Genomic DNA, 27,442 nt, shown 5'->3' on the forward strand with positions numbered 1-27,442 from the left:
TTTCTCCTTCTTTCTTTCTCTTTCTTCTCTTCCTTCTTGCCTTATTCCACAACCCATTATTGCTTTTAACCCAAAACATTGTGTTGCATTCCTAACTGTTGTCATCATCTCTAACATCTACCTTTCTCTTCTTTGCGTATTAACTACCTGGTGAAGGCATATGTTTTCTCTAGCGTAACATTCTAAGCCTTTTTCCTGTATTTACCTAAGATATAGCCCTAGTCAACCTTTTACTCTTCTCTTCACCGGTGCTTTTCAGCCTTCAGTGATGCATGTGTGTGAGTGTGTATGAGTATTTTAAAATTCATGCACATACTACATGGGCAGGTGTGGCGGTCACATCTGCACTGCCGCCCTTGGGAAGCTGAGGTAGGATCCCAATGAGTTCAGAGCCCGTCTGGCTATGTCATGAACTCAAGGTTGCCCTGGAAAATATAGTAAGACCTTTGTCCTCCCCCCAATAAATAAATAAATAAAATAGGGAAATTCTTACATTTATTTTGATTTTAAGAAGTTATAGTGTTCAATTAATATACCATTTATGAAATAGAGTGCACTGTAAAAACCCATAATATGAGTTGGGAAAATTAGAAGTCATTTTCCTATGACATATATAATGTTTTTGTTCAGTGCTTATGTTAGTACTGCAGCCCTATATTACAAGATTAGCAGTACTCAGGACCTAACAACTTCCCATTGTATAATAACTTCAATGGGAAAATGAACTGACCGTTTCTGCCTGGAGTAGCAGCAGTACAGCCCTCCATTCGTGGACCTGCAGGCTGATCCAGGGACCTGTGTGCCTGTGTTCTTCCGGGGCAGGCACTAGAGGGAGGGAGGGGTGGAGATTCATCCAAGTCCCAAACCGGGGAAGGACAGAGCCTAGATGAGGGTGGAGCTATGGAAAGGAGTTTGAGATAGTGAGAAGGAAGTGGAAAGCTCTAGGAAGGGGCCAACCTTTGTCTTCTTGCTTCTGGTCTTTTTCTCTGTTGTCCCTGTAAATCACTTGTTTTGTTTTGCCTTTTGTCTTTTGTTCTTGCTTCCTTCATGTCCCTCTCTGTACCTCTCACCTTGTTGACGAGATGTTATTTGGATAGTATCCCGATTTGTCAGTGGCACCAACGTGGTTGCCTTGTCTGCCTTTACCCTGCGTACCCTATCCTCAACCCCAGCCTCCCCTTTCCAGTTTCCCTTGTCCCCTTGACAGATTCCTGGGCAGCAGTGAAATGGAGAAATCCAAGAAGCAGTGCAGTCTATCCGGGCAAGAGGAGCTGAAGTCTGGGAGCACCCAGGCAGGGTGGCTACTTGTACATACAGTATCTTAATTTTTCTTACATAAATTGCTGTTGTACAGGAATCAAGGAATTAAATTCATTTCAAGCACGTCCTCGTGTTTTGTGCATTGCGCACACATGAGACTCATGAATGTGAGCAGCTCCGCTCAGTGCTGTTGCCTGACCTGGAACTGTTGAGGTGGATCATAGTGTTTCTCTGTTGTAAACCCTAAGCTCTGATTGACAGTGCCCTCTGCTGTTCACTACTGATATTTATTTAGGAATTAAAATTCTCCGGTTTGTGTTTGTTTGGGGTACTGCAGACAAAATATTGTAAGCTGCTAAGTAATGAAGTTTGTTTTCCTTGGTTTTTTAAGCCAAGAAGTCTGAGATCAAGGTGCCCATAGGTTCTGTGCATGATGAGGAATTGCTCACATAGTGACAGGGTGTGGCAGCTCTCTCCAGCCTCCTTATAAGGACACTGATCCCATGCATGAGGGCTGAGCCCTCACAACATAATCTTTTCCTGAAGGCCCCACCCCTTAATACTACCCCATTGGGTATTTGGTTCCAAAACATGAGTGGGGCGACAATTAGATCACAGCTTGTTACTCTCAAAATTAATTAAATAGTGTGGATGAGTTGTGTTAGTTTTCTGGGTTTGTCGTAAAAATCACCATAGGCACACTTTGGACAAGGTAATTCTTGCCCAGCCATGGAGGCACACGCCTGCAGTTCCAGCACTTGGGAAACTGAGGCCGGAGGATCACTGTGAGTTGAAGGCTCTCCAGGACTACGTAGCAGGAGCCTGTGTCAGCTACCCCCCACCCCAACAAAAAAACGTTTTATTTTTTTCCTCACATAGTATTTGAGGCAGGAAGTCTCAGGTATGATGGTGTTCTCCTGTTCTCCCGAAGGTTGTAGGAGAGACTCTGTTCCGGAATTTTGTCTTAGCTGCCTGTATTATTGACCTTCAGCGTGCAGATGCATCTCTCCCACTTCTGCCTGGGTCATTACATCATCTGTACCTCATGTGTTTGTCCTTAAATCATTCAGGAGAACATCATCATACTGATTAAAGGCGCACTGTACTCTAGAACAGTCTTGTTGTAACTGCTGATTTCCGCAGTGACCCTGTTTTCAAGTAAAATCACTTTCTGAAGTGTGTGGGGTTGGAAAACTTCAACATACCTTTTTCAGGGGGACACAGTTCTGCCCATAATTGCCCTTAAAATTAATATAGTTTTTTTTTTTATTAAGTCTTGGATTTAGATTCAAAATGAGAATACTGAATTAGTCTTCTCAGCAGACAGTTTTTTAGCCGCCAGTGAGTCATTCAGTTTTTCTCACAGAGAAATTTAGATTGGAGGTGTGGCTCAGCACTGAGGTACTTGTCTGTCATGTGTGAGACCCCGGGTTCAGTCCCCAGTATGAGTGAAACTTACAGTAAACACACTGATAAGAAGTCATGTTTCATTTTCTAGTGATTTACTTTTCATCTGGTGTTTTCCTCAGTGGTTATAGTATGCCAGGAAAGGCACTAGGTGGTGTTAGTGACATTCTCTCTCTGCAGCAAGTTAGAGTCTGGCGCAAGAGGCAAATAGGTAAACATAAGTATTATAGAACAGTGTGGTTTTTATTGGTTTATAAGAATGTAAGGTAGGTCCCAGTCATGAAGTCAAGAACGGTTGGACATCTGTGCTGAGGAAGTCTGTGGGTTCGTCTTTAATTACTGTAGTTCTGTACTTGTTTAACACTGTGTAAGAAAATTCATACTCATAAGCATCAAAAAGGTGACTTTTGATTTATCGAATTTCTACTATTTTTTATTATTTTTAATAAAGGTCAAAATTAAAGGTTATGTGCAGTTTGTGAATCATTCCATTCCATTTTAACTAGGTTTAATTAAGGTTTTGCTGTATTACTGGAGAAGAATTGAATAGCCAGTGTTAATGTTAAGACAGGTTATTTTCATATAAAATTCTCAAAATTAAAGGTAATTTACCTATTAAGTTTTATAGCATTAATTTAAAGCTTTTGGTCTTAAGGCTTTTTATATCCATGACAATATGTGTGCCCTGTTCTTTTTAATAGCTGTCTGGAATTACTGTCTATAATAGACCATAAACATATTTAACCATTCTTTGTATAATGGATACTTGATACATTTCAGTTTTCACATTATAAGAACACTGCATTACATTACAGTTGCTAGTGTTATTATGGGAGATAGTCTAGAAATGGAATCAGTAATCAAGGAATTTTTACTTTCAAATCAGTCAAGGATTACTTCTTTTGCTGTTACAATTTCTATTTATTTTTATTAATGTACAATTTAATTCTTTGAAATGCCTATGTAGTTACTTGGTATTTGTATTGCTCCTATCAGTAATACAGAGAATAATTGTGTTTACTTAAAAAATTTTTGCACTGTATTATGAGATCTTCTTAGAAAATAGAGCGTCATTTACAGGTGTAGCTAAGTTTGTATCCTCATTTTTATTATGCTTTCTTCCCTTTTTCTTTTTTTAGGGGGGACAGGATAATGCTAACTACAGATTATTTCAGAAAACACTCAAATTGTGTCGTTTCTTTGCCAATTCACTTTTGCACTATATTAAGGTGAGGCCTATTTTTTTTATAGTGCAGTAATGTTAAACCTATCAGTTGTCTTTTTTAAATGGTCTTTTGAAGTTATTTTGGTAAGTATATTTTGAAAGATTTTTAAAAATACTGTAAATTTCTTTATTATGTACCTGTTATTTAAGTTGCCACCATCATTTTCATTTAGTTCTCTCAAAAAAATTATTTTTATACATAAATACAAAAAATTATTTCCATAAGTATATCAATTGTCAGAAAATATTTTAGTTTGCCCTTTACCATTTACAATGTATTTATGATATACTTCTATGTTGTTAAAATTTAAATGTTAAATCTTTGAAACTAATAATTTTAATGAGATCCGCGTACTTGAGAGTATCAGAATAGCAGTGATATGTGATGTTATATCAATAGAATAAAAATGTATGTGGGAAGGTTATTGGAGAGAACAGATGCCAGTGAAAGGAAAATGATCAGTAATAGATGTAAATGACTTCTCAAAAACCACTGTCCACGTGAATGTGGTTTCAACCTTGTCTGCCTTCTTGGTGAAGAAGAGAAGAATCTGCAGCGATTTTACTGTGGTCAGAATTCTGTAGCTCACACCCTGGCTGCCAGTGTATTGCTGTCCTGTTTGTCTGCTTCTTATCCTGGGTTCCTTGAAGCTCGTAGAGGGTGTGTTCTGGGCCCCATGTGCCCATCTAATGTTTGCTTGGTATGCATAAGGTACAATGCTTGTTAAATATGACTTTTAAAAAGTCATTTTACTGGGAATTTAAAAAGTTTTTAAGTTGATTGTAAAGTTTTTTCCCCAAATCTTCTATTTTAATATATACCATTACTTTCTAAGAGATAAGGTGCTTATAATGGTGTAGGAATCATTTGCCTTTACTTTGTTCTGAGTCTTTCTGGTTTTTAGTTAGGTCATGAAGTTATTTGATCTTCGATCTTTAGTGTTCTAGTCTGTGAAATGGGGATAATAACATGATAAGTTTTTTGAGAGGACTAAAATAAAATAACTTCTTGTTACTGAGTTTTAGGGTAGAATCTCCTTCTGGAGGTAGTTTCTAGGTTTTTTCTATTCTAAGCAAAGAACCAAACAAAACAAGCAAAAAATGGTGGCAAATTTTCCTATTTATTAGTGGTAGAATGAATAAACAAGATAGGAAAAATTAAAAATGAAGGGTAAGGGAGAAACTGGCTTTGCAGAATGAGTTTGAGTGGAGTAAAAGAATAAAAATAAAAACCAAAATAAAAACATAGAAATAAAAACACTTGCTGGGGTACCAGGCAGGCTGTCCTGAGGAAAGCTGACATGGCGTTCTTCATGGCACCTGTGTCCTTTTCCTCATTTTCTACCATTCTGCTGTCAGGAACAGTTTATCTTACCAAATACCTGCTAGGGTTCTCATGGAAAGTTCACGCAAGGGGTCCTGAGGATTGTTTTGTGCATATGGCCAAGGACCTGGTCGTGCCTCCCTTCCCAGCCAGTTTAAACCATGCTCTATCTTCCTATCTCAAAATCACTTGGTACGTGTCTGATTACATAGTAAGTGCTCAGAGTAGTCACAGCTACTAATGGTGGTTATGATATAGTCCTAACAGTGAAGAATCGTAGATACTTAGCTTCATATTCCTTTTCATTCCCATGTAAGACTTTTTTCTTAAATGTGGTACATCTGGGGTTTTATTTTGCATGTCTTTGGGGAGAAGGTGTGTATAAGAAAGTCATGCTGAACAAAGATTGAATAGAACTTTTTTATTTTAGGAATTTCTTCCTTTCCTCTCTGATTCCTGCTGTCCATTGCACCAGCTTTATCTTCAGATATACAGGTAAAAATTATGCTTTATGATTATTAAAATGTAAGAATTCTATAACATTTTAAACTAAAGTATCAGTAATTTTTCACATTTTAATAAATTTTTATTTGCTTACTTAAAATAATTGGAGATGAAAGCTTTTGAAGGGTAGATTCCTATGACTTACCTTTGTATTCTTAACTAGTGCCTTATACATGACTGATAAATAATTGGTAAGGTAATGAATACCAAATGGGAAACACTTTATATATATAGAGGGAGAGACATACATATATATACATATAGACAAATATGTATGTCTATGTAATATTTTTTTTTTTTTTTTTTTTTTGGTCTTTTTCCTTTTTATCGGTACCAGGGATCGAACCCACGACTGCCTGCTTGCAAGGCCGGCACTTATGCCGCTGAGCTAAATCCCCAGACCCGTAATATATTATTTTATATTGGGATATTGGTTTTTGTTTTGGTAAATCTGAAAATTTATTTGAAGTTAGAAGTTAATTGTTCTAGTTTCTACTATGATACAGCATATTTGATTTTTATCTTTGTATCCATAATGTGACTTATTTGTGGGGTTTTGCTGTCCATGAGAAACGGTAGGTTTTTTTGGTTTGTTTTGCTTTTTTGTTAGCATTGGATTTCTTTTTCTACTTCTAGTACTGGGGATGGGATCTGGGGCCTTTGCACTGGGTTACAATTCTCAATGCTATTTTTTAATTTTTAATTTTTTATTTTTGAGACAGTCATTAAATTACATAGGTTGAGTTCAAACTTATGATCCTCCTGTCTCCCCTTCCAGAGTGTCGGGATAACAGGCATGTGCTAATGTGCCCCACTTAGTTTAGGACTTTTATGATTTATCATTCTCAGTAATGGGTATATATCACTTATTAAATAATATTTTAAACTTTATCAACTAATGTTTTGATAGTAGCATTCCTGAGAAAAAACTCAAAAATAATTCAGATAGGCTGGTTGCTATGCTTAGAGTGTGAAGACTCAGAGATGCATAGTGGAAGAGCCCACATAGGCGTTAACAGTAAGCCTCCTTGAATCTTTGATTTGCTTCGGTTTGGCTTCACATATAGCTAAGAGTTCTGGGAAAGTCCCTTGACTTATCTAACTCATTTTTTGTCACGGTACATGCATGTAATTCCAATACTATGGGAGGCTGAGGCAGGAAGATCACGAACTCATAAGTCAGCCCAGGCCAAGTGACTTAGTAACATAGTAGAACCCTGTGTTAAGTATTTTTAAAAGGTTGAGCATGTACCTGAATTCAGTCCCCAGTACCTGGCCCCTTCCCAAGCATCTGCCTTTCAGGGTTCTTGTTCTAATTAAGTGAGATAATGTGTGCAAAGTGCCTGACATGGTAAACACGCAGTAAATGTTACTCTCTTTGTTGCCTCACTGTCAGTGTCAGAACCTAGAAGACTGCCTCTGTGAAAGCAGTTCTTCTCTCGGTTTGTTCAGCTCTCCTGGGAAGCCAGACTGTTCAAGGAGAAGTCAAGTACCCATCAGCTTCTCCTGTGGGCATATTAGCATTTTTCAAAATCTTTACTAGTTCTTATTGTACTTCTATGAAGTCTAAAAGTATTATCATAATTTAGATGGAACTAATGACAGCTGAACTGATAGTTACTTCAAAATAGCCTTAAAATTCACACTAAAATAATTATGTTCATTTATTCAGTAATTCTGCATTTCCCCTGATCCATTTCGTCTCCTAGATAGCTTCTTACACTTGTCCTTCCGTAAGCTTCTATATTGCCAACACTTAGCAATTCCTCATTGTCAGTGCCTTGTTTCTTGTGTTACTAAGTTGAAACAATTAGAAATGAGTTTTCATGCACCCCCTCTGTTAATGCTTCTCTATGTTTAGACCCTATATTCATTCTCTTGCTTCCCTGACTAGGCCCTGTGTGTGCCAAGGCCATCCTCTGTTTTCTGTGGTTGAGTTTCAGTCTCTCTTACAGGCACTTTACTCCAGCAGTTACTCCTTTTCCCTCTTGTGACATCAGTCTTTACTCCCAGCTGGACCATTCTCATGTGAGTACAAACATGCTATTCTTTTTCCTGTCTTAACAATACAAAACAAAATCACTTTGGCTATTCATTTACTGCCAAACCCTCTCATTTCTTTTTACAGCAAATTCCTAGGAAAAGCTGTCTGTTCTGCTCTCTACTTGTTTTTTTGAAGCTGTTCCAGTCTAAGCTTCTGCCTACAACTTCACTGGCTCTAAAATTGTTCTTTTGAGGTTCTCATTGCCCTCCATACTGAGGTTGCTGCGTCCAATGGTCCACTTCAGGCTTCATCTTATGCAGCCTGTCGGCAGTGCTAGACTTTTTCTTTTGAACACTTTCTTCTGTTGGTTTCTAGAACACATCTCCCTTTTGGTTTTGGTCTTATCTCACTCGCTACTCTCAGCAGGTTCCTTTTCTCCCCAGTGCCTAGTCCTCAGTGTCATTCCCTGTTTATCTTCATTTAATCTCAAGATTTTATGTTAATGCCCTTCCTTTAATGTCTTCCTGCCAATTAGGACATAGGCGCTGAAACTGGCTTAGAGCGACCGTGGGTGGATTTCCACCCATCCAGTTCCCACAAAATCCATTCCTCTTATAGCTTCCTTGTTCAGGTTTAAATGACAGCTTCATTCTGCAAGTCAGTGGGCAAAAGCACCTTGCTGTGATCTCTGATCCCATAGCATATTTGGACAGTGTTGCTTCAGTGCAGAACATGTATTTTTATGTTTACACACACCCATAGAGTTCAGCCTCCTCTTACCGTCTGAACTGGTATCGTTTTCTCTGAGCCACTCTAACTTTTATGTCTGGATTTGGCAAAAAAACCTCTTCCCTGTTGTCTGTATTTCTGCCCTTGTGTTGCTCTAATCTGTTCCATACAGTAATCAAAGTGAGTTATACAAACATATAGCACATGAGTTCTCTGTGCAACCCTCAAATAATTTTCATCAAAGAACTTGCTGTTCACTTTTCCTTGTTTAGTTTTTCTATATAGCGCTAATTAACATCTACTTACTGTATCATAGAAGTCCCCCTTACTGATGGGGAATATGTTCCAGGTCCTCCGTTGGATGGCTGAAGCATCTGATAGTACTGAACTCTGTTATGTTCAGTTGAATAGTGCTGAATTCTGCTACATTTTCCCCATACATACATACCTGTGAAAAAATTCATAATTAGCAACAATAAAATAGAATCATTATACTAATGTTTGATAAAATTATCGGTCTATCTCAAAATATCTTGTCATTCTGTACTCACTGTCTCGTGACGGGGTGAGATGATTCACTGCTGATGGTGCAATGAGTGAGGTGAGCGACACAGATAGTGAAAGAGCACTGGGTTACTGCCTAAGAGCCAGCTGAACCCAGTGCTGTGATACTATGGACCTAGTGACTAAGGCAGCCGGGGACTTACTGGCATTTACCCATGGACACCCTGGACAAAGGGATGGTTCACATCCCAGGCCAGCTAGGGCAAAGATCAGAAGCATCACACAGCATAAGACTTAAGCATCACTTCAGAAGTTTCCACTTAATATTTTCAAACCACAATTAATCCTAGGTTACTAAAAGTATGGATAAGGGGGGCTGCTATATATATATTTCTTGCTTAACTGTTCCCTTTTATCAGAATGTAAACTCTACAAAGGCAGGGCTTTGTATATTCTGTTTACTGCTGTACTCTGTACTCTGAATAGTGTGCGGCATGTATACAAAGGCACTTAAAAATATGACAAATTAATGTAAAAACACAGCATTCGAAAAGAAATACTTAGTAGCTATAATTCAATTTTATGGAGTTTCATTACCTAACTTTATATGACTTTCATATTATAATTTAATCTTCAAAACTGAATTACTATCACAAATGAAGAAACCAAGGATCACGGAAGTCAAAGAAATGAAGTTAGTTAACTGATAATTGGCAAATTGCATATCCATCCCAAATGGTGCTTTTTCTAGCACCCTGGAAAGACCTCAAGTGTTTCTCAAAGTACATTGTGTTGAATGCTTTTGTTGTTATCAATTGCAAGATGGCGTTACTCAGGCACTGTCATATTAACCATAATTTTAAAAAATGACAAAAATATTGATAAGTATTTCAAAAAGGTTTGGATTAATGTTAATTTAAACCTCAGTTCAGTTACTGAGATATTTCCATGCATATTTTTACAGTTTCCTTCAGTGTTGGTATATACCATATTTCTTATAAAGAAACCTCAGCTTCTGAGAAGCAGCATTAATTCATAGTAAATTTAGCATTTTAAAACAACTTTTAGTAGAAATAATTAAGCCAGAGTTTGATAAGTTTGATAAGTATTTTATATACAGTGTTTTTACTTGTTGACTCAATATTTATATTTTTATAGTACTTTTATGTGTTGGTTACTTTTCTCTCATTGCCTAGTAAAAATACCCAAAGCCCAAGATTAAGGAAAGAAAGGTTTATTTGTCTCAGTTTGTGGAGGTTTCAGTTCATAATCAGTTGGCTCCAAGGCCCGGTGGCATGGTGAGCGTCAACAGTTCAAGGCAGAAGACAGCAAAAGCAACAAGCGCAAAGCGCTGGGGTGGGGGGGCTGACGACGACTACGACTTTTTTTCCTCCCTAATACTGCATTTAGGCTACCTGCCCTCTGGTGGGCATAGGACTAACACCACCTCTGTGCCCCTCTTTTGCACAGGCTCAGGACCTTGGACCCTTGCTGAGTCACTTAGTTAAACTTCTGTATTTCTCAAGGTGACACAGTGAACAGCACCCTAGAGCAATAAGGGCATGTTCTGTATACCCTAGGATGTAGAACTACCGAGTTACTTGGTTTACCTTCTAGACTTCTCAGGTTGACACAGTGTATTAATCATTACATTTTATTTAATTTTTCAACTGGTATTAAAGTGCATCCGAACTAAAGGGCTGGGGATGTAACCCAGCAGCAGAACACTAAAAAAAGCAAAACAAAGAAGAACCTATGTTAAGAATTTCTCCAAGATTGAAAACTACTAATTTTGTAGAATTACAGCTAGAGTGTTTAATTCAGAGGCCACATACAGTTCTGGTATTAATTCAGTACTTTATTTTGCTGCTTTACAAAAACATACAAGTATACATTTCCTCTACTGTACCATCATTCTGTATTACTTCTGTCTAAATTTAGAAGAGAGCTGTTAATTAATTTTTCTCCTCCCTTTCTAGTAAGTTTCCCCCAAGCCTGTATGCTGCCAGGGTTTCCAAAGCACATGAGGAGGAAATAGCAGGTACCTTCCTGGTGGCTCTGGATCCACTCATCAGTCAGCTGCTCACATTCCAGCCTTTTGTGCAAGTGGTTTTGGACAGTAACTTAGGTAAGCTTCAAAAGAGATTGAGTGTTAAATCATGTACAGTTAATTTTGAGTTGTTAAGAGACAGGGTTATTTCCCCTTATATAAGCCATTAAAATGTAAAAATTTATTACTTAAAATTTCTTTTTATTGAAACATTTCTCATTTTAAAAAACATTGTTCCTCTTATTTATATAACACGCATTTCTGCTGGGAGCATTCAGGGTATGTTTGTCCAGTTTGTTGTAAATTAATGCCTCCTTTGGTTTATGACCTGGAAGACCTGCCATGTGAACTGCAGTTCCCACAGTGCCTGCTCTTGGTTGCTGTCATGGACAAGCTGCCGTCTCAGCCTGAGGAGGTGCAGGCCCTGTGGTGCACAGAAAGCCGCGTCCCAGCAGCTGTGAGCAGGTAGCACATGTGTTGATTTCCTTTCTCATTACTGTGGGCTAGAATACCCTAGTGTTTGGAATGGTCTTAACCACTTAACAGTCCAGTTATTTAGATACAAGATAACCAAAAGTTGCATAATTTTTTCATTAATTTTGCATGGTAACTGGAAATATAAAAATGACAATTTTGTCAAATGTATTCAATACAAGAACCAATTGGTTGAAGTGATACTTGCCTGAGTCATGCTTAGTACTGTCAGTAAGTAAAACAAAATGCACTGCCCAAGTGGAGCTCGAGGTAAACTGTTAAGTGGTTAAAGTTTTTTTGTATGTCAGGTATTCTAGTTAATAGCTACTGTGTAGAAAAAGTTTGTTTAAATAGATTTATATAAATGTCTGGCAGATATACTCTTAGTTTTCTTCACAACTTGGTGCCTGCTGGTGAGTATTATAAATACTGACTGTAGTGGAGGAGATGCAAGTAAGAGCATGTCCGAATGGACCCTGTAAGTAGATACTGTGGCAGATCTCCTGGAAACCGGGTCGGCTTCATCCTCCTTGCGGACACAGGGGTGCAGACTCTGGCTTCTTCCTGCCTGGATTCTTGTTGCACTCATATTGCCTTACTCCTTTTAAGCAGCTCTGTCGTGTGCATCTTCCTAAGCCTGGCTTTCGCTTCCTTTGTGTCTGCTTGAAACCTGAACCTGAAGGTCGGAATCCTTGGCACTGCGTTTAAAGCATACTCTGTTCTGTGGCCATGTTCCACTTTTGCTCCTCAGGCTTTCATTCATTTTCACCACATACCCTTTGCTTCCTCTGTCACACTGCTTATTTATGTCTACTTATACACATAAATGTTTTGTCTTTGTCACCGAGTCATTTTACTTCTTTTTGATTTGTTGAAATCCTTTATGAAAGTTTCTTCAAGGATTTGTCTTAAAACCCCTCTGTCTAAACTATTATTATTTTATTTATAATACTTAATATCTAAGTTATTTTTTTCAGGTTCTATGAAGCTTTAACTTTGTATAAGTCAGTACTATGATAAGCAGTTAGTAAATGATGAAAAAATGTCAGGAAAAATTCTTTCCCTTTAAGTGCTTTTTTGATTGTGAATTTATTTAACTTCTGTGTATATATGTTCACAGATAGTAGCAACTATTACTGAATATATCTCTTGAGATGTTTTGCTTTGCTGTCTGTCTGAATGATATACTACTATTTTTACCTGCTAATTATTAAACGTTCTTAATGTTGGGTTCAATGTTCTCAATTTCCCCTGCAGGCAATCTCTACTCCAAGCCATTTTCCACAGTTTTGAGCAGTGTTCTGGTGAACTGTCTCTACCTGTTCATTTACAGGGGCTAAAGAGTAAAGGGCAAGCTGAGGTGGCTGTCACTTTGTATCAGCACGTTTGTGTTCATCTCTGTGCTTTTATTGCTTCCTTTCACCCCTCACTGTTTCCTGAACTGGTAAGCACATTACTTGCTAGGATAAGTAGAGGTTGCATTTTTGCTTTCTGTTGTAGTCCGGGGTTGTACACAGAGAACAATTAGGATTAGGACATGGAGTTTATAATATTTTTTTAATGGTCACCGGAAGTTAACACAGGAAAATGCAGGAAATCTACTGCAACACCAAAGACATAGATTATTTAGTCAAGAGCCTAAACCCCACGGCAATGTCCCACATGAGTCCAGATAAAAACCCAGAGCTCAGGACAGTGCCTCCCACGAGTCTAATTGGAAGTCCAGAGCCCACAAGAAGGACTTACACCAGTCTCTTTCACGGATCTGTGCCGGGAAGACCCAAGGGTCAGCAGTGGAAGCCAGAAAGCTAGAAAGTTTATGCCAGCAGGATAAAGGAGCTGGACTAGTGGGATGAAGGTTCTGTGCAGGAGCCGAGAAGTCACACAACAAAGACCAGGGCTATCCTTAAAGGCACCACAGCTGTCCTCAGTGACACAGAGGCCCCAAGCTCCTCCGATGACAAGCACAGTCGAGTACATGCCAGGAAGCAGCATGACGAGTTCATCCTGGAGACCAAGCAGCACATGTCTTCCCCTCCAGAGCCAGGAAGCAATGCTCGATGTGAGGACCAAAGATTCTCCAGGAGAACCAACAGCTCAGACAGCAACTTGTAGGAGAACCCACAATGCCCCCTTAACGCCTTAACCCTCAACACCTCCCCTCTTCTCCACTATTTATCCTGGCAACTTTCCTCAGATGGAGCATTTTCGCTCAATGCCATGCTGATGTAAACCAGCTGGCGTTAAGTTGACCGCCAGTTCTCAATCCATAACTCTTTCCAATGAAATTGTGAATTATATGCAAAAAAGATGTAGGAAGAGTTAACAAATATTCCTTGCATTGTTTTCTCAACTTACACATTTTACCCAGTCCTAGGAGATGTTAATCCTCAGTTCCTGTAGAGTGGGATCTAAGTATTTGAGAAAACATGTTGATTAGAGAGGTATGGAAAAATAATTGAGAGTCAAAAAGGTTTAGGATTATATCAGTGTTTTATAAAAGAAGCAAACTGTATGTAGTAGTGGGTCTATTACAGACCTTAGGTGTAATGTAGATTTTTCATTGTTAATGGCATTGGATTAGAAAAATGGAAAATTCCTTCCTAGAGTTTAATAAGGATCAATATTATTTAAGATATTTAGTGAGTATAGCTACCACATGTTAAATATACTGCATGGGAATAGATAAAGGCAGAAAGAAAACTAGAAGCTTTTAGATTATTGTTTTAAAGGTTTTAGACTACTTAATCTTTGAATAATAATGATTAATACACTTAAAGTCAATTTGGCTCCCCACAGTCCAGTGCAATGTTAACATAGAGTAGATGCTCAATAGAAAATAGAACCTCCCTTTGAGGATTATTGGGACTTGTTTTATTTTGAGACATGTAATGTTAATGATGCTCTATCACTAATTTTAGTGTATTAAATTAATTTTTCCTTTTTTTCATTAGGATGCTGCTCTGTTGAATGCTGTGCTTAGTGCTAATATGATTACGTCTTTGTTAGCCATGGATGCCTGGTGCTTCCTTGCTCGGTACAAAATACTTATGTTTTAGTGCTTAGTAGAAACTGATGGTAAACTATTTCAACTGTGAGTTTATGGCAAAATTGTTTTAGTAGTCCTCTAAAGTCATCACAAAATGGTTTGATTTTCTGTTCTAGCACTCACTTGGGAAACTGATCCCCTCTTTCTTTGATATAAGCCCACAGATGAATATTTATCAGTAGTTTTTTATGTTGTGATATTCCTTGGCCATGGAAATATGGTTGCACATGCCTAATCTAAAATGCTGTAAAAACTTTTCAAGCACTGACATGATGCCACAAGTAGGAAATTCCATACCATGAAACTGCTTCATATCTACGATTATTGAAAATATTTTATAAAATTACTCTGCATGTAAGATATATATGAAAGATAAATTAATTCATAGTTAGGATTGAATACTACCCCCAAGGTATCTCATTATGTGAATATAAAATTCTAAAATTCAAAAAAGTAAATCTAAAGCACTTTTTTTGCAAAGCGTTTCATGTAAAGAATACTCAACTTATAATACCAGCTTGTGTCCCTATCAGACTGTTACTTATGGAAGTTTGTCTCCTTGCTTTTTTGAATAGCTATAGAAACCCTTTCCTTTTCTGTTGAAGGTATGGGAGTGCAGAGCTCTGTGCACACCATGTCACCATAGTGGCTCATCTGGTGAGTAGAGTTACAAGACCTAAAGCACTGACTTTCCATATATTTTCTTTGGGGTATGATAAGTTTAAAGAATGTGAAGCCCAGAGCACTGTAGCAGGCTGAGGAGGAGGATCACAAATTTGAGCCCAGTTTGAGCAAGTTAGTGATTTAGTAAGATCCTGGCTCAAAATAAAAAGTAAAACAGATAGGGGGTGGTATAGCTGCAGTAAGAAAGGAAGGAAAGAGGAAGAGGGGGAGAAAAATAGCAAAACAAGAGAGAGTACAGTAGCTAACTTGTTTTGACAGTTTGCCCTGTATGCTCATACTATTAAGAAAGGTGTACTGAAAAGCTAGGGAAATTTTCTCATCAAAAGTTTACAGAGTTCTGTAGGAAGAAAAATTAGGTTGAATATGAATTTAGAATTAAATGGAAATATAAAATAACCTTGTAATGTTCATGACCGAAAGGTTATTTATTCCTTTTTAATACTACCTCAGCTGACTTGATTTGAGAGGGCAGGTTGACAGAGAGTAAGTTTTATAACCAATGTTCTTAGGAAGAGCAGTTACGTTTTATCAGTGGATACACAGGAAATATGATTTAATAATGATTCTTATCAATGTTGACTGTTTTTTAAAATTTTGAGATGTTTGATAATAATAGCTGGTTATGAGCTGTTGTTTTTGTCCCTGGCCTTGTGTGAAGCTTTCTACTTTTTATTTCTTAGTAACCTTATTGTGGCATATATTTCTTGGTTTATTTTAAGAATTTTGTAGAGAAGTCTGGTAAGTTATATAATAACCTGAGCAGCTAACATCTATGCTCCAAGGCTAATGATCTGGATCATGATTTGCTGTACTAAATTCATAGCACAGGTTGCACAAAATAGTGTGAATTTTATGATAGGTGTTTTATATCTGTTTTCCTCTGAATAGAAGTTCTCCTAGTGCCTTATAAACAGGGCTTACTTTCTTCTAGTGGAAGATAGGAACTGATAACACTGAGTTTATGAAGTTTCTGTTAAAGTTATATCCATTCTTTCTACTATTATGCTTAGATCCTAAAAGGGTCCTTGAATTATCTTTTTTGAGTTGGAGGATTAAAATGCTAAATTAGAGCAATGGTAGTTAGAAATAGCAATTATAAAGTGTTTCTTATTTAGTATCAAAATTTCATTCTTATTATGAAAATAACCTAGGTTTATTGGAGAAAAAGAAATTAAAGAACCTCAAATTAAAAATTAAAGTATCTGTAATCTTATCTCCTAGAAAGAGCCACTATTAATATTCTATGTATTTCCATCTTATAAAATCTTTGTAAATCAGTCTCTCTTTCTGCCTCTCCTGCTTTTTCCCAGATAAAATCTTGCCCTGGAGAATGTTACCAGGTCATCAACCTGTCGATACTGCTGAAGCGTCTCTTCTTCTTCATGGCCCCAACCCATCAGGCAAGTTACTGTCCTAGTTACTGTTGTTTGAGAAGTGCCACTGAGAAGTGCTTTTGATTTTACTGAAGGCCTTTTCTTCACTCATATATGTATTGTAAATTTGATTTGATTTAAGAAACCGGTTTATTATGTTGTCTAAAGCAGAGCAGGACTAGATAACCCATTGAAAACTGAACCTGTGATCTTTAAGTTCTTTACTACAGTCAGCTGAGATATTAAGCAAGAAAGTGTGGCTAAATCAACCTTGTTGACAAATTTGGAATATTTTGACCCAACCGTAAAAGGTAGTGAATGCTTTAGGAACACAAGATAACTTATCTGATGTAACTAGTAATAAAACTAGTAGTAATAACATTTCATAGTATATGTATGTCATGCTTCATTCAAACTGTTATTTAACTTAGAAACAAATAAAGCAACAACAAAAGAATAATGCACGCTCACTGAAGTTACTTTGGTCTAGTACTTAATGATACTACTGATATTAATACTTAGTTCTTATGTACACATTCATCCAGTTTGATGTTACTCTTGTTTTTCAATGATTTTTTTTCAGATGGAGTTTATCCAGAAATTTTCTCCAAAAGAAGCAGAAAATCTGCCTCTGTGGCAATATATTTCCTTCCAGGCCTTACCCACTGAACCCAGGAAACAGACTGCTCAGGAGGTCACCAGAATAGGCAGTATGCAGTGCAGGAAATGGCTGGATGGCAGTCATACGCTGGGAGAACTGGAATCTCTGGTAAAGTCATTGTGATCAGTTTGATTCCCTTAGCTGTTATTTACTGAACTCTGTTGTAGGTACTGGGGATAGATCTGTAACGTGACAGACAAGGTTATTCTGTCTGTCTGTTAGAACCTAGCAAGATGTTCATATTTATACATCATAAAAGATCTCTGAGGACATTATCTTCACTAATGTGAATTATACTGGAGGTGTTTCCTCTGTTGCTTAAAATACATTGGAACAACATAAGATAATTTGTCATGCTTTTGCTGATACTATTTGGATTAGGCAGACATGATTGTTATTTGACAAAACACAGTATTTTATGCAAACCTACCATGAACCTTTATGTCTCTTTTTAACTTAGAATGTTTCCTTGCGCTGGGGATTTAGCTCAATGGCACAAGTGCCTGCCTGGCAAGTATGAGGTCATGAGTTCAGTACCCAGTAGCAAAAAAAAAAGAAGGTTTCCTTATAAAATGATGGAATAAAAAAATAGACTCTGGGGGGCTGGGGATTTAGCTCAGCAGCATAAGCGCCTGCCTTGCAAGCAGGCAGTCGTGAGTTCGATCCCCGGTACCGATAAAAAAAAAAAATAGACTCTGCATACCTATAATCGCAGCACTCTGGGAGGTTGAGCCTGGAGGATTGCAAGTTTGATCCCAGCTTGGACAATGATCTCAAAAAATTTTAAAAAGGGCTTGGGAATTAGGTTCAAATCCCCATCCCCAAACAAGGGACTCTTCTGTTATAAGTAGAAAGTATGTGGTTGACTAGAAATTGTACTTGAATTTCGTAATTCAGTGTTCATATGCTTATTCATTCATTCAATAAATATATTTTGAGCCAGGCATGGAGGAATAGACCCATAATCTCAGTACTCTTAAGAGACTGAGGCAGGAAGATAGCAAGTTTGAGCCCCACCTGAACAATTTAGCAAATTACCGAGACCCTATCTCAAAATTAAAAAAAAGGATGGAGATGTAGTTTTGCGAAGGCCCTGGGTTCAGTACCGCTAAAAGCATTTATTTATTTATTTACTTATGGCATGACCTTATATGCCACTTTATGTTCTAGGCACTGAAGGAACAAAACAGAAATTTCTGTCCCCTTGGAGAGTTACATTATAGCTAAGACAAGTGGAGAAAAATTAAGCAAGGTCAGGGATAAGGCACTAGAAAATGCACATGTGTGCTTGTAAGGACTGTGTGTGTGTGTGTGTGTGTGTGTGTGTTACTGGGGATTACATCAGGGGCCTTCACACTGAGCTACATCCTCAGCCCTGTATGGTTTTTAAAATTTTGAGATATAGCTCAGTTGGCAAGCGTGAAGTTGTGAGTTTGATCCCTAGTACTAAAACCAAAACAAACAAAAAAACAAGAACAACAACATAAAATTTTGAGACGGGTCTTGCTAAATTGTCCTCAGTTATGGCCCTCTTACCTCAGCCTCCTCAATGGTAATGTTAAAGTAATTTAAAACATGTATTTTTTTTCCAAAGAAATTTGTAATGTGCTTTTATTTTGGAAAAAACTTAAATATCTAGTTTGGGATGGGTTAAATTTATTGAAGCTTGTCTTTAATGTGTGCTACTTTCTATCATTAACGACAAAAGACTTGTTTTATATTGGGTAAAAATAACAGTTTTCTAAAATTGAATAACTTGTGACCAAAACTTTTATGTAGCAGGTTATTGAGAATGTTTTTTTAAAAAAAGAAATAGGAAAGGAAAAAGAAAGAAAAAGAAATAGATCATCTTAAATATGAAAGGTATATAGTAACATAAAATTAAGTGTAGTTGTTGAAATATAATGGGTTAAAGTAATTGTTAGTTATTAGATTCTCATATCCTCTTCATTGTCTTCATGATATCCCAAAGAGCTCCATTCCTAGCCAGAGACATTTGAATACTTACACATATAGATAGTGAATTTTTAAAAAGTTTTTAGTTTCGAATTCATCTAGAAATATTTAAATTCTATATAATTAAATTCTGTATTTGTTCATTATATCAGTATTGCTAAGGAATCTTGAATTTTAAAACAACAGTAACAAAAAAAAAAAATCTAGTAACCTGTAAACAGTATTGGATGTGTATGTGAAAAAAAGAACTTTTCATTAATGACTGCTTTAAATTAGACTGGTGATGCTGGATGTGGAGGCACATGCCTGTAATGCCAGTACTTGGGAGTCTGAGGCAAGAGGATCACAATGACTTTGAGGCTGGTCTGGTCTATATAAGTCAATTCAAAGCCATACTTGTCTCAAATACATTCATACATACAAACAAATAGGAAAGGCCATACTGACCATCTTTATCCAACCTACTTATTAAAATGCAGTGCTGTTTTAATTTTGCTTTAAAATTTTTAGCTTAAGAGGGAAAAGATCAATTTGGCTCTTAGACATGATATTCCACGTGAACTTTTATGAGGAGTCTGAAATAACTCCCGTAGCCTCTGGCTAAGTGGGCTCCCCACTGGTCCTCTAGATTGGTTTCTAAACTCATGTCTTCTCCCCTCTCGCTGTTTTAGAACTCAGTGCTGTCTGCTTTGGTTGCGGTCTGTGCGTCTGCTGGAGAAACTCTGGATATTGGGCATCAAACTGCAATTACAGAAGTTGGGAGTCAGCTTTGGACTTTCCTAAGTGTTAAACAGGTGAGGAAAGCAAATGTTGATTTCCCTGAAGAACAAATTAAAAATGATGAAAAAATACTGAAATTTCCCTGTAGAGAAAAAATTTAATTTCTGTAGATGCTTGGTAGAGCCTATGAGTAGAATTTAAAGCACCTGTATGTACTCATGCCAACTTTATATTGCTAGAATCCAGTGAAGTGCCAGTGCCAGTCCATTCCATTTTCATGACCTGTCTCTTGGGTTAATGTGATTCAAGGGTCTTTCATAAAATCTTTGGGACAGTGAGAAGGATCTGACCTAAACGTGAGAGGGGATGGTGAACAGATAGGTATTTCTCTCCCCTAGCAAGGCCAAGGAAGCAAGTGATGCTCGGGCAACTATTGAAATGATAGTCATGCTTCACACCTCTCTGTAAACTTGATCCTTATTTGGAAAATCTAAATATGATGCTTGTTTGCTTTGATTGCATAGAAATAAATATTTCCAGTGGGGAAGGGCCATCCATAGTAAACAGGAATTGAAACATGACTTTGCAGTCATCTTTCATCAGTTTGTGTATGGTCAGAGAGCCCTCTAGCAGTATTTTTGACTTCAGTAAGTGCCTTCCCCTGGGGCTTACATTTGGTTCATTATTAATTCAGCCCAGCATGCTGCTGGAGATTTAGCTTGCAACAGTGTAAAATAAACAATAATTATGAGAAATGAAATTTTAGGAAGAATAAGAAATATGCAAGCTTTAGTGTCAGGTAAAAAATAATTAGATTCCTTTTTGAGCTAAATCTGGATTTGGATCATGGCTCTTTTTCTTAGCCGTATGCTCGTAAATTATTCAGCTTCCCTGTTTTCTTCTTAGTAAAATGGGGTAATGAGCTACCTCAGAGTTACTGTAAAGCTTAAAAAAGGTAATAAATATATTGCCTGTAAGTATATTGTCTAATCCATAATAAATATTCAATGAAAAGTTGGTATTAGAGCAGTTCTCATGTAATTGAGAATTTTCACTAAAACTACTTCATTTCTTATTTAAGGTAACAGATCAACCCTGTGTTCAGCAGACATTCAGCATTTTACTGTCATTATTGGGATTTTTTGTTCAAACTCTACATCCTCAGCTGATATGTCAGGTAAGGTAGTAGCCAAGTTGATAATGTTTGCTCAAGGAGTTTTTTTTTTTTAATTGCAAAAGGAGTTTAAGAGTTTATTAAATTGTTATCACTTAACTCTTTAGAAAGTCTTTTTTTGCTGTTTGTTGCTTGGTTTGCTTGTAACTCCTTTCGTGTTGAACTGAACACATCACAGATTCACTTACCTCCATCAGGCACATACTCATTTCTGTCTTCCCTCCAGTAGAGTATTGTATAGTAGTACATTCTTATCACCTGTCCTTGGGATAGATGTTTTTACTACTGAGCAGTCACAACTTTTTGTGGTCACTGTTAGCTGCCCATGAAAAAGCCCTGAGGTTAGGAGTCTTCATTCCTGTGTCAGCTCCTGCACTCCATAATATTTTCTGAGGCATTTTCACAGATGTGAGATTACAGCACGTTGCCAACATGAATTTAAGGGTGAATTTCCATACATTGCTTTATAAGAAGGCACTGCCAGGTTCCCTCCTTGGTGGGACAGGTGAGCTTTGGGCACTGTCAGGGGGATCCTTGTGGTGGGACTTCGGTTACATCTGTGCATGACAGTTGTGAGCAGACAGAGATAATGGGAAAGGCCTGAATCTTATGTGAACTGAGAAACTTTGAAACCAGTTCATACACAGGAGACCTGGTTCTCAGCATTACCTTTAGCATAGGGTCACGTGAGAAACAGCAACAAAAACTGTTAACAGGACAAACTAACCCTTCTTTTTTAGGAAAAGGATCGGAAAGATGGTATGTCTTGTCACCATAGTGGTGGGGAGGGACAGAAAGAACTACAACTAGTAACAGCTTTATTTTTTTGCAATTCTTGCTAGTAGTATTATGCAAAGAAATAACAAGTACTTACTAATTAGATATAATGTTTAGTTACTGCATTTGTAACCTAGGTTAGTAAGTTATAAAGACAGAATAGATAAAATACTCATGTTGAATGTGCAAATTTAAATTTGCTTGGAAGTGCTATTTTTGAAAAATTAAATATTAGTAATTTTAATATAATGTGCTGAATTAGTCAGCTTTTTGTCACTGAATACACCCGAGAAAAACAACTTGAAGGAACAAAGACTTTTGGCTTACAATTTCAGAGGTTTCAGTCACTGGTTGGCTGATTGCATTGCTGTGGGCCTGAGAAGAGGCAGATGAGCATCGTGGTGCAAAGCTGCTCTCCACAAGGCAGCCAGAAAGCAGAGAATGGGAGAGGGGAGAGAGGAAGGAGCCAGGGACAGGACTGCAGTCTGCAAGGCTGTGTGCTCATGGTCAGCTCCCTTCAGCTAGGCACATGGCCTGTTTCCATCACCTCGGTTTATCTTCCCCTCAGTGGAGTGATCAGTCACCTTCCAAAATACCTTCTGTCTGAACACGTGAGACTTTTGGGAGATGTTTAGATATAAACCATAACATATGCCTACCTTTAGCCTCTTGGCTAAATTCACCCTCCTGTTTTCAATCTAAGAGCAAAGAATGGTTTTTATATTTTTAAATATTGAAAGAAAAAAATACACAACAACAAACATTGCATGCAAAGCCTAAAATACTATTTGGCCCTTTACAAAAAGTGTCCTTAAAGGCAGTCCTTTTTTTTTTTTCTTTTGGTCTTTTTGAGATAAAGGCTCAGTCTGTAGCCCAGGCTGGTCTCAAACTCAGTGATCCTCCTTCTTCAGCCTCCTGAGTACTGGGACTACAGGTATTCAACAATATGTCTGTCCTGTCCTTTTCTTAAGTACTGACCTTCCTTCAATAGAATATAAAATTCAGAGAAATTTTTAAAGGTTTATTATACAAAATTTTTCTGGAACATGTTTTTTTCCCTGTAGTTAGAGGCAGGAGAATATGGTACAACACTGAAGTAACTGACTTCTTTGATTTTCTTACTCAGGTTCTATCTGTGAAATTAAAGTTTTGTGGAGTGTTTGGTTGTTTTGGCTTATTGCTCCTTATTTATCCAAGTCTCAGGTAGTCCTCTTGCCTGTACAAAATACTATTTGCAGTTTCCTGTTTTTTATTTTTCCCTCTTCAGGTAGTAAATTTGCAGACCTCACTACTTAAATTTGGACCTCCTGATCATGTCTGTTTGGCAATCGTCGATTTTGTGTCTTCTCTGGGAAAACTTTTTATACCTCACACTCTCCAGGTAGTAACTCTTAACTCTTGTTCTTGTGCTATTAAAAATAAAATGTCTGTAATGATGAAGGGATTTTCAGGCTTTTGATTGTGGAAATTCTGTGGATTAACAGTGAATTAGGGGGAAAGAAATGTATTCCAAGTAAGAATTCATTTATCTTCTTTTAGAGAAATACATGTTGGCCTCGGAGTAATTGACTAGGTGGCAGTAGTGTGGTATGGGAGATTCTCATTCCAGTTGGGTTCCAGCAATTTCTAAAGGCAGAAAACATTCATGTCTTCTGTGCTATGTGTAATTGGAAAATTTGGTAAATTATTGCATTAGACTTTTTGGTTTTATATTGGTGAAAGGGAACCTGTTTGTTTTTAAAGATAGTATGTTAAACAATGCTGACAAAATGTGCATGGCTGACAGTGGATATTCATTTACAACATTACTGTATGGTATAGCGTCACACATCTACTGAAGCTTAGGACAGACATCCCAGCAAACAGGAAGGCTTTGTAAACTCCTTGTTTTGCTTTACTATTTAACTCAAAATGCAACAGTTTGATAGTTAACTTTTTCTGCCCTGTTTTTACTTCCAAGGGTACAGTTAAAAAGCTCACAGTAAGAAAACATTGTCATATAATCAGAGCAAGTACATAATGGACAATTTTAGGACATACTGGTTAAAATCTTTGAAAGGTCAACACTGAACCTAACTAGTGAATGTGACTCAGTTCTTGTTCAGTTTGGTTTGTGACCAGAATCATGGAAAGAACTGAGTTCCTGAAATGAGATAACACAGTATTTGTACACAAGTGAACGACATTATGCAGTCTGTTTACATGTAAAGCTGTGTTTCTTGAGCTAAGTGTACTAACAGTTTCTTTTTGATTCTCTTGGCAAAGTTATCTGAGCCATTTTCTTTTACCGTAAAATAAATTTATTCCAGGTTGCTTCTTTATTCATGTATAGCTGCAGACCTTGCATGGTCCAAGAACCTGTGGAACAGATGTTTTTCGGAAGTCACAATGCCTTACACATCCCCTAGCAGTGAGGTCAGGGCCTAAAGAAATGTTGGGGATAGGTCAGTATATAGGAGACATTTAATGCCATAAGATGAGATTACCTTTTTCATTCAAGAAAAATGAATGAGTTCTTACTGTGTCCAATGCTATTTTCATCACTGATGATACAATAATTAAACTAATAAATCCCCAGTCTCAGCTTGTTGAAAGGCAACAGGAAATAAAGTGGTGGTGAATGCTGAGAAAAAAAAAAGTAGGGGTGGGATGAAGCAAGGAATACTTACATTTATGGGAACATGGTTCAAGGTGGGAGATGCTGGGAATCCGACAGTAAGGGTGAGGAGCAGACTGTTCAGTTCTGGGGACAGTCCAACGAGCAGAGAGAACAGCAGGTGCAGAGCCTCTGAGGTGCAAGCAGCCTATCATCTAGTACTTTGGGAACTTCTTGAGCCAACAGCTTTCACTATGAGGAAGTGGGAAGTTCTTGGAAGAATTTACAAATGAAATGACCTAAATATTTTGTATAAATGTTCACTAAAATATTGACAACATTGGGCACTGGAATGTCCTCTGAGGTGTCTTCTGTATTTAATAAGAGTTTGGTTGTCTTTTTAGGACAAAATTTTGCCCAACCTGTCTTGCATTCTTGCTTTACTGCTAGCTGACAAGAACTGGCTACTGGAACAACATACCCTGGAGGCATTTACTCAGTTTGCTGAGGTAATTGTAAGACTGATTTATCACCAGGACATCTAAACATCTTAGCAATACTCTGGTTTCTCTTCAGACTGTATAAATCTTTCTCTTTTTACTAAACATCTTAATATTTAAGCCCTGTGGGAACCTGAGGTAGGAGGATCTCAAGTGCAAGCTCAGCCTGAAGTCCTGGGTTTATTCCCCAGTATTTCCAAAAATGAACAAAAAAAACCTCTTAGCATTTTTGATATTCTTAAATGTATTTATTGAGATGCTTCTGTATCTTGTAAATTTTCTTCTGGAGGTGACATTACTAATTATGTGTTGTAGCACCTCAAATGAGGCCTGGAGAAATGAAGTGAGTTTCCCCAGGTTCTGTGAGCAGCAGGGAGTGGGAACAGGCATTTTGAGCAGGCCCATTAACCCAGGCACTGCCCTCCAGGTAGTACTTTTGTGTTCACCCTGAACTACCACCGAGGATAGGTTGATGAACTGAATGAAGGTTGTTACTTTAGTTCTTTAGAGAAGTAACCTAGCATGGCTTGGTTCTTCAGTCTTCTCCGTTGCTATGTAGCACACTCTCACCTTTGCTCATAAGAATCATCAGTAAGACAGAGCCCTAATTGTAGCTTGCAACACTAAATTTGTGGAGGTTAATACTGTATGATCCCAAGGAACCCTGAAAGAACTTACTGTCTTTAAGTGATACTGAATATTCTTACTTGTGTTTTTAAAATAACTCTTAAACACATGTTATTTATCTTTGCAAGCTGCTAACGTGGGTCGCTTGTTAATCTTTTAATAGGGAACAAATCATGAAGAAATAGTGCCACAGTGTCTCCGTTCTGAGGAAACTAAGAACAAAGTTGTGTCCTTTCTAGAGAAGGTATTTACGTATACAGTTCATGTTTTATTCTATTTCATATCACCTCCATTTGAAATGGTAGAACATAGCTTACATTTTCCAGACTGCTCAGCACAGTGCTAACATGGGCTGAACATCCCCAAGTGCAAAGTGCTCCAAACTCTTATCACAGTTTGAGCCACCAGCATGAGGCTACAAATGGGAAATTCCACACCATAACACTTTTTGTGCACAAAATTACTAAAAATGTCCTATAAAGTTACCTTCAGGCTATGGTATTTAAGGCTAAGGTATGAAACATAAGTGACTCTGTTTAGGATCAGGTCCCCATCTCCACATACCCTGTGTACTCTCAGACTGTCTGGTCCCAAGGACTCTGTGGTAGGGCGGACCCAGCATGGGACAAAGAAGTGAGTACCCAGCACACTGCTGTCACGTGGGATTGAGTGATGCTGGTAATTCAGACAGTGAGGTGATGATGCTAAATCTAACTGGGGACTCCTGATTACAGAGATGGGAGATTTTTAACTTTAGGTTTAATTTAGGTGTGGCTGCTTTATACTCTGATTGAAGCCAATACCTGTTTTTCTAAGATAGTGACATTTTTAAGTGTTTTTACAGATACACAGAACTAGTTCTTTCATCATAAGGAGCCCATGTTTGTGCATCTTGAAAACTCATGTGCTAGTGGCACCCATGAAAGAATCTTTTACATATGTATTTGCTATATATTATAGTTACGTTACATGTTGTGTATATTTTGATTTTGCCACTGTCTTGGCGTGTAGTCAGGGTCAGAGGGTGGACTCTATAATGTTTGTGTAAGGAAGAACATTGTAGAGGGACTTGATCCAGATTGGCCTAAGAATAAGCAGTTACGGATGGATCCATCTATTTTCTAAAAGTAGCCACATTCACAGGTCAAGCCACACTGTTCAACACTCACCATTTACACACATACCAAAACAGTTACCTGGCCTTTTCATCTTCCGAGTATTACACCAATTTTCTGTCCAGTAGAAAATGCTGATATATTGGTGTTTACTTGTGTTTTCGTGGTCTTGGCAGACTGGGTTTATAGAGGAGACTGAAGCTGCCAAAGTGGAACGAGTGAAACAGGAAAAAGGTATCTTCTGGGAACCCTCTGCTGAAGTGGCGGCTGGAGAAGTAAGTGGCACACTGGTCTTTGCTACAGATATGGGCTGCCTTACGGTGTGGATCAAACTCCAACAAGGGGAACTCTGGCCTTTACTTACTGATAAAACAAAACTATACCTTAGTTTCTTTCTTTCTTTTGAGACAGGGTATAGTTCAGGATGGCCTTGAACTAGCAGAAATCCACCTGCCTCCACCTCCAAAGTGCTAGGATTACAGGTGTGCACTACCACACCTGGCTCTACTTTGTTTTGATTCTTGTATTCATTGTTTGATTTCAAACCGAATAGATCTACACATGTAAAATTCTTTTATAGTACTTAACTCTTAAAAAGTCACATGTATTCTTTTTGAAATGTTACCAACACAGAACAAAAAAAAAAAAATCAATTAACTTACCTTCCAGACTGTTTAGTTTGATCCCTTGCTTCATTAATCACACTTTTGGCAGTATTGAAAAATTACATTTACCTATTAAAAAGCAGA

At 37.6% G+C, this 27,442-nt stretch overlaps 1 protein-coding gene across 14 annotated transcripts in view; it reads left to right on the forward strand.

Moving 5' to 3' along the window:
- Positions 1-27,442, forward strand: part of Firrm (FIGNL1 interacting regulator of recombination and mitosis) — a 38,616-nt gene that overhangs the window by 10,511 nt on the left and 663 nt on the right. For 7 of the 14 annotated variants that reach the window (XM_063253642.1, XM_063253641.1, XM_063253646.1 and 4 more), the window contains 15 exons: positions 3,807-3,896; positions 5,647-5,711; positions 10,917-11,065; positions 11,323-11,452; positions 12,719-12,905; positions 14,416-14,498; positions 15,116-15,167; positions 16,505-16,594; positions 17,151-17,336; positions 19,856-19,978; positions 20,986-21,081; positions 23,123-23,236; positions 24,856-24,960; positions 25,742-25,822; positions 26,870-26,968. In XM_063253642.1, coding sequence (XP_063109712.1) covers positions 3,807-3,896; positions 5,647-5,711; positions 10,917-11,065; positions 11,323-11,452; positions 12,719-12,905; positions 14,416-14,498; positions 15,116-15,167; positions 16,505-16,594; positions 17,151-17,336; positions 19,856-19,978; positions 20,986-21,081; positions 23,123-23,236; positions 24,856-24,960; positions 25,742-25,822; positions 26,870-26,968 — 1,650 coding nt within the window. Of the gene's footprint in view, positions 1-156; positions 1,385-3,806; positions 3,897-5,646; positions 5,712-7,675; positions 7,749-10,916; positions 11,066-11,322; positions 11,453-12,718; positions 12,906-14,415; positions 14,502-15,115; positions 15,168-16,504; positions 16,595-17,150; positions 17,337-19,855; positions 19,979-20,985; positions 21,082-23,122; positions 23,237-24,855; positions 24,961-25,741; positions 25,823-26,869; positions 26,969-27,442 lie in introns of those variants that run through there. The other 7 variants (XM_063253648.1, XM_063253647.1, XM_063253652.1 and 4 more) reach the window with 5 other exon arrangements.

Source organism: Cavia porcellus, unplaced genomic scaffold (assembly GCF_034190915.1).
Source record: "Cavia porcellus strain 051 isolate PalLab524CR breed Dunkin Hartley unplaced genomic scaffold, mCavPor4.1 scaffold_7, whole genome shotgun sequence".
Classification (NCBI taxonomy): domain Eukaryota; kingdom Metazoa; phylum Chordata; class Mammalia; order Rodentia; family Caviidae; genus Cavia; species Cavia porcellus.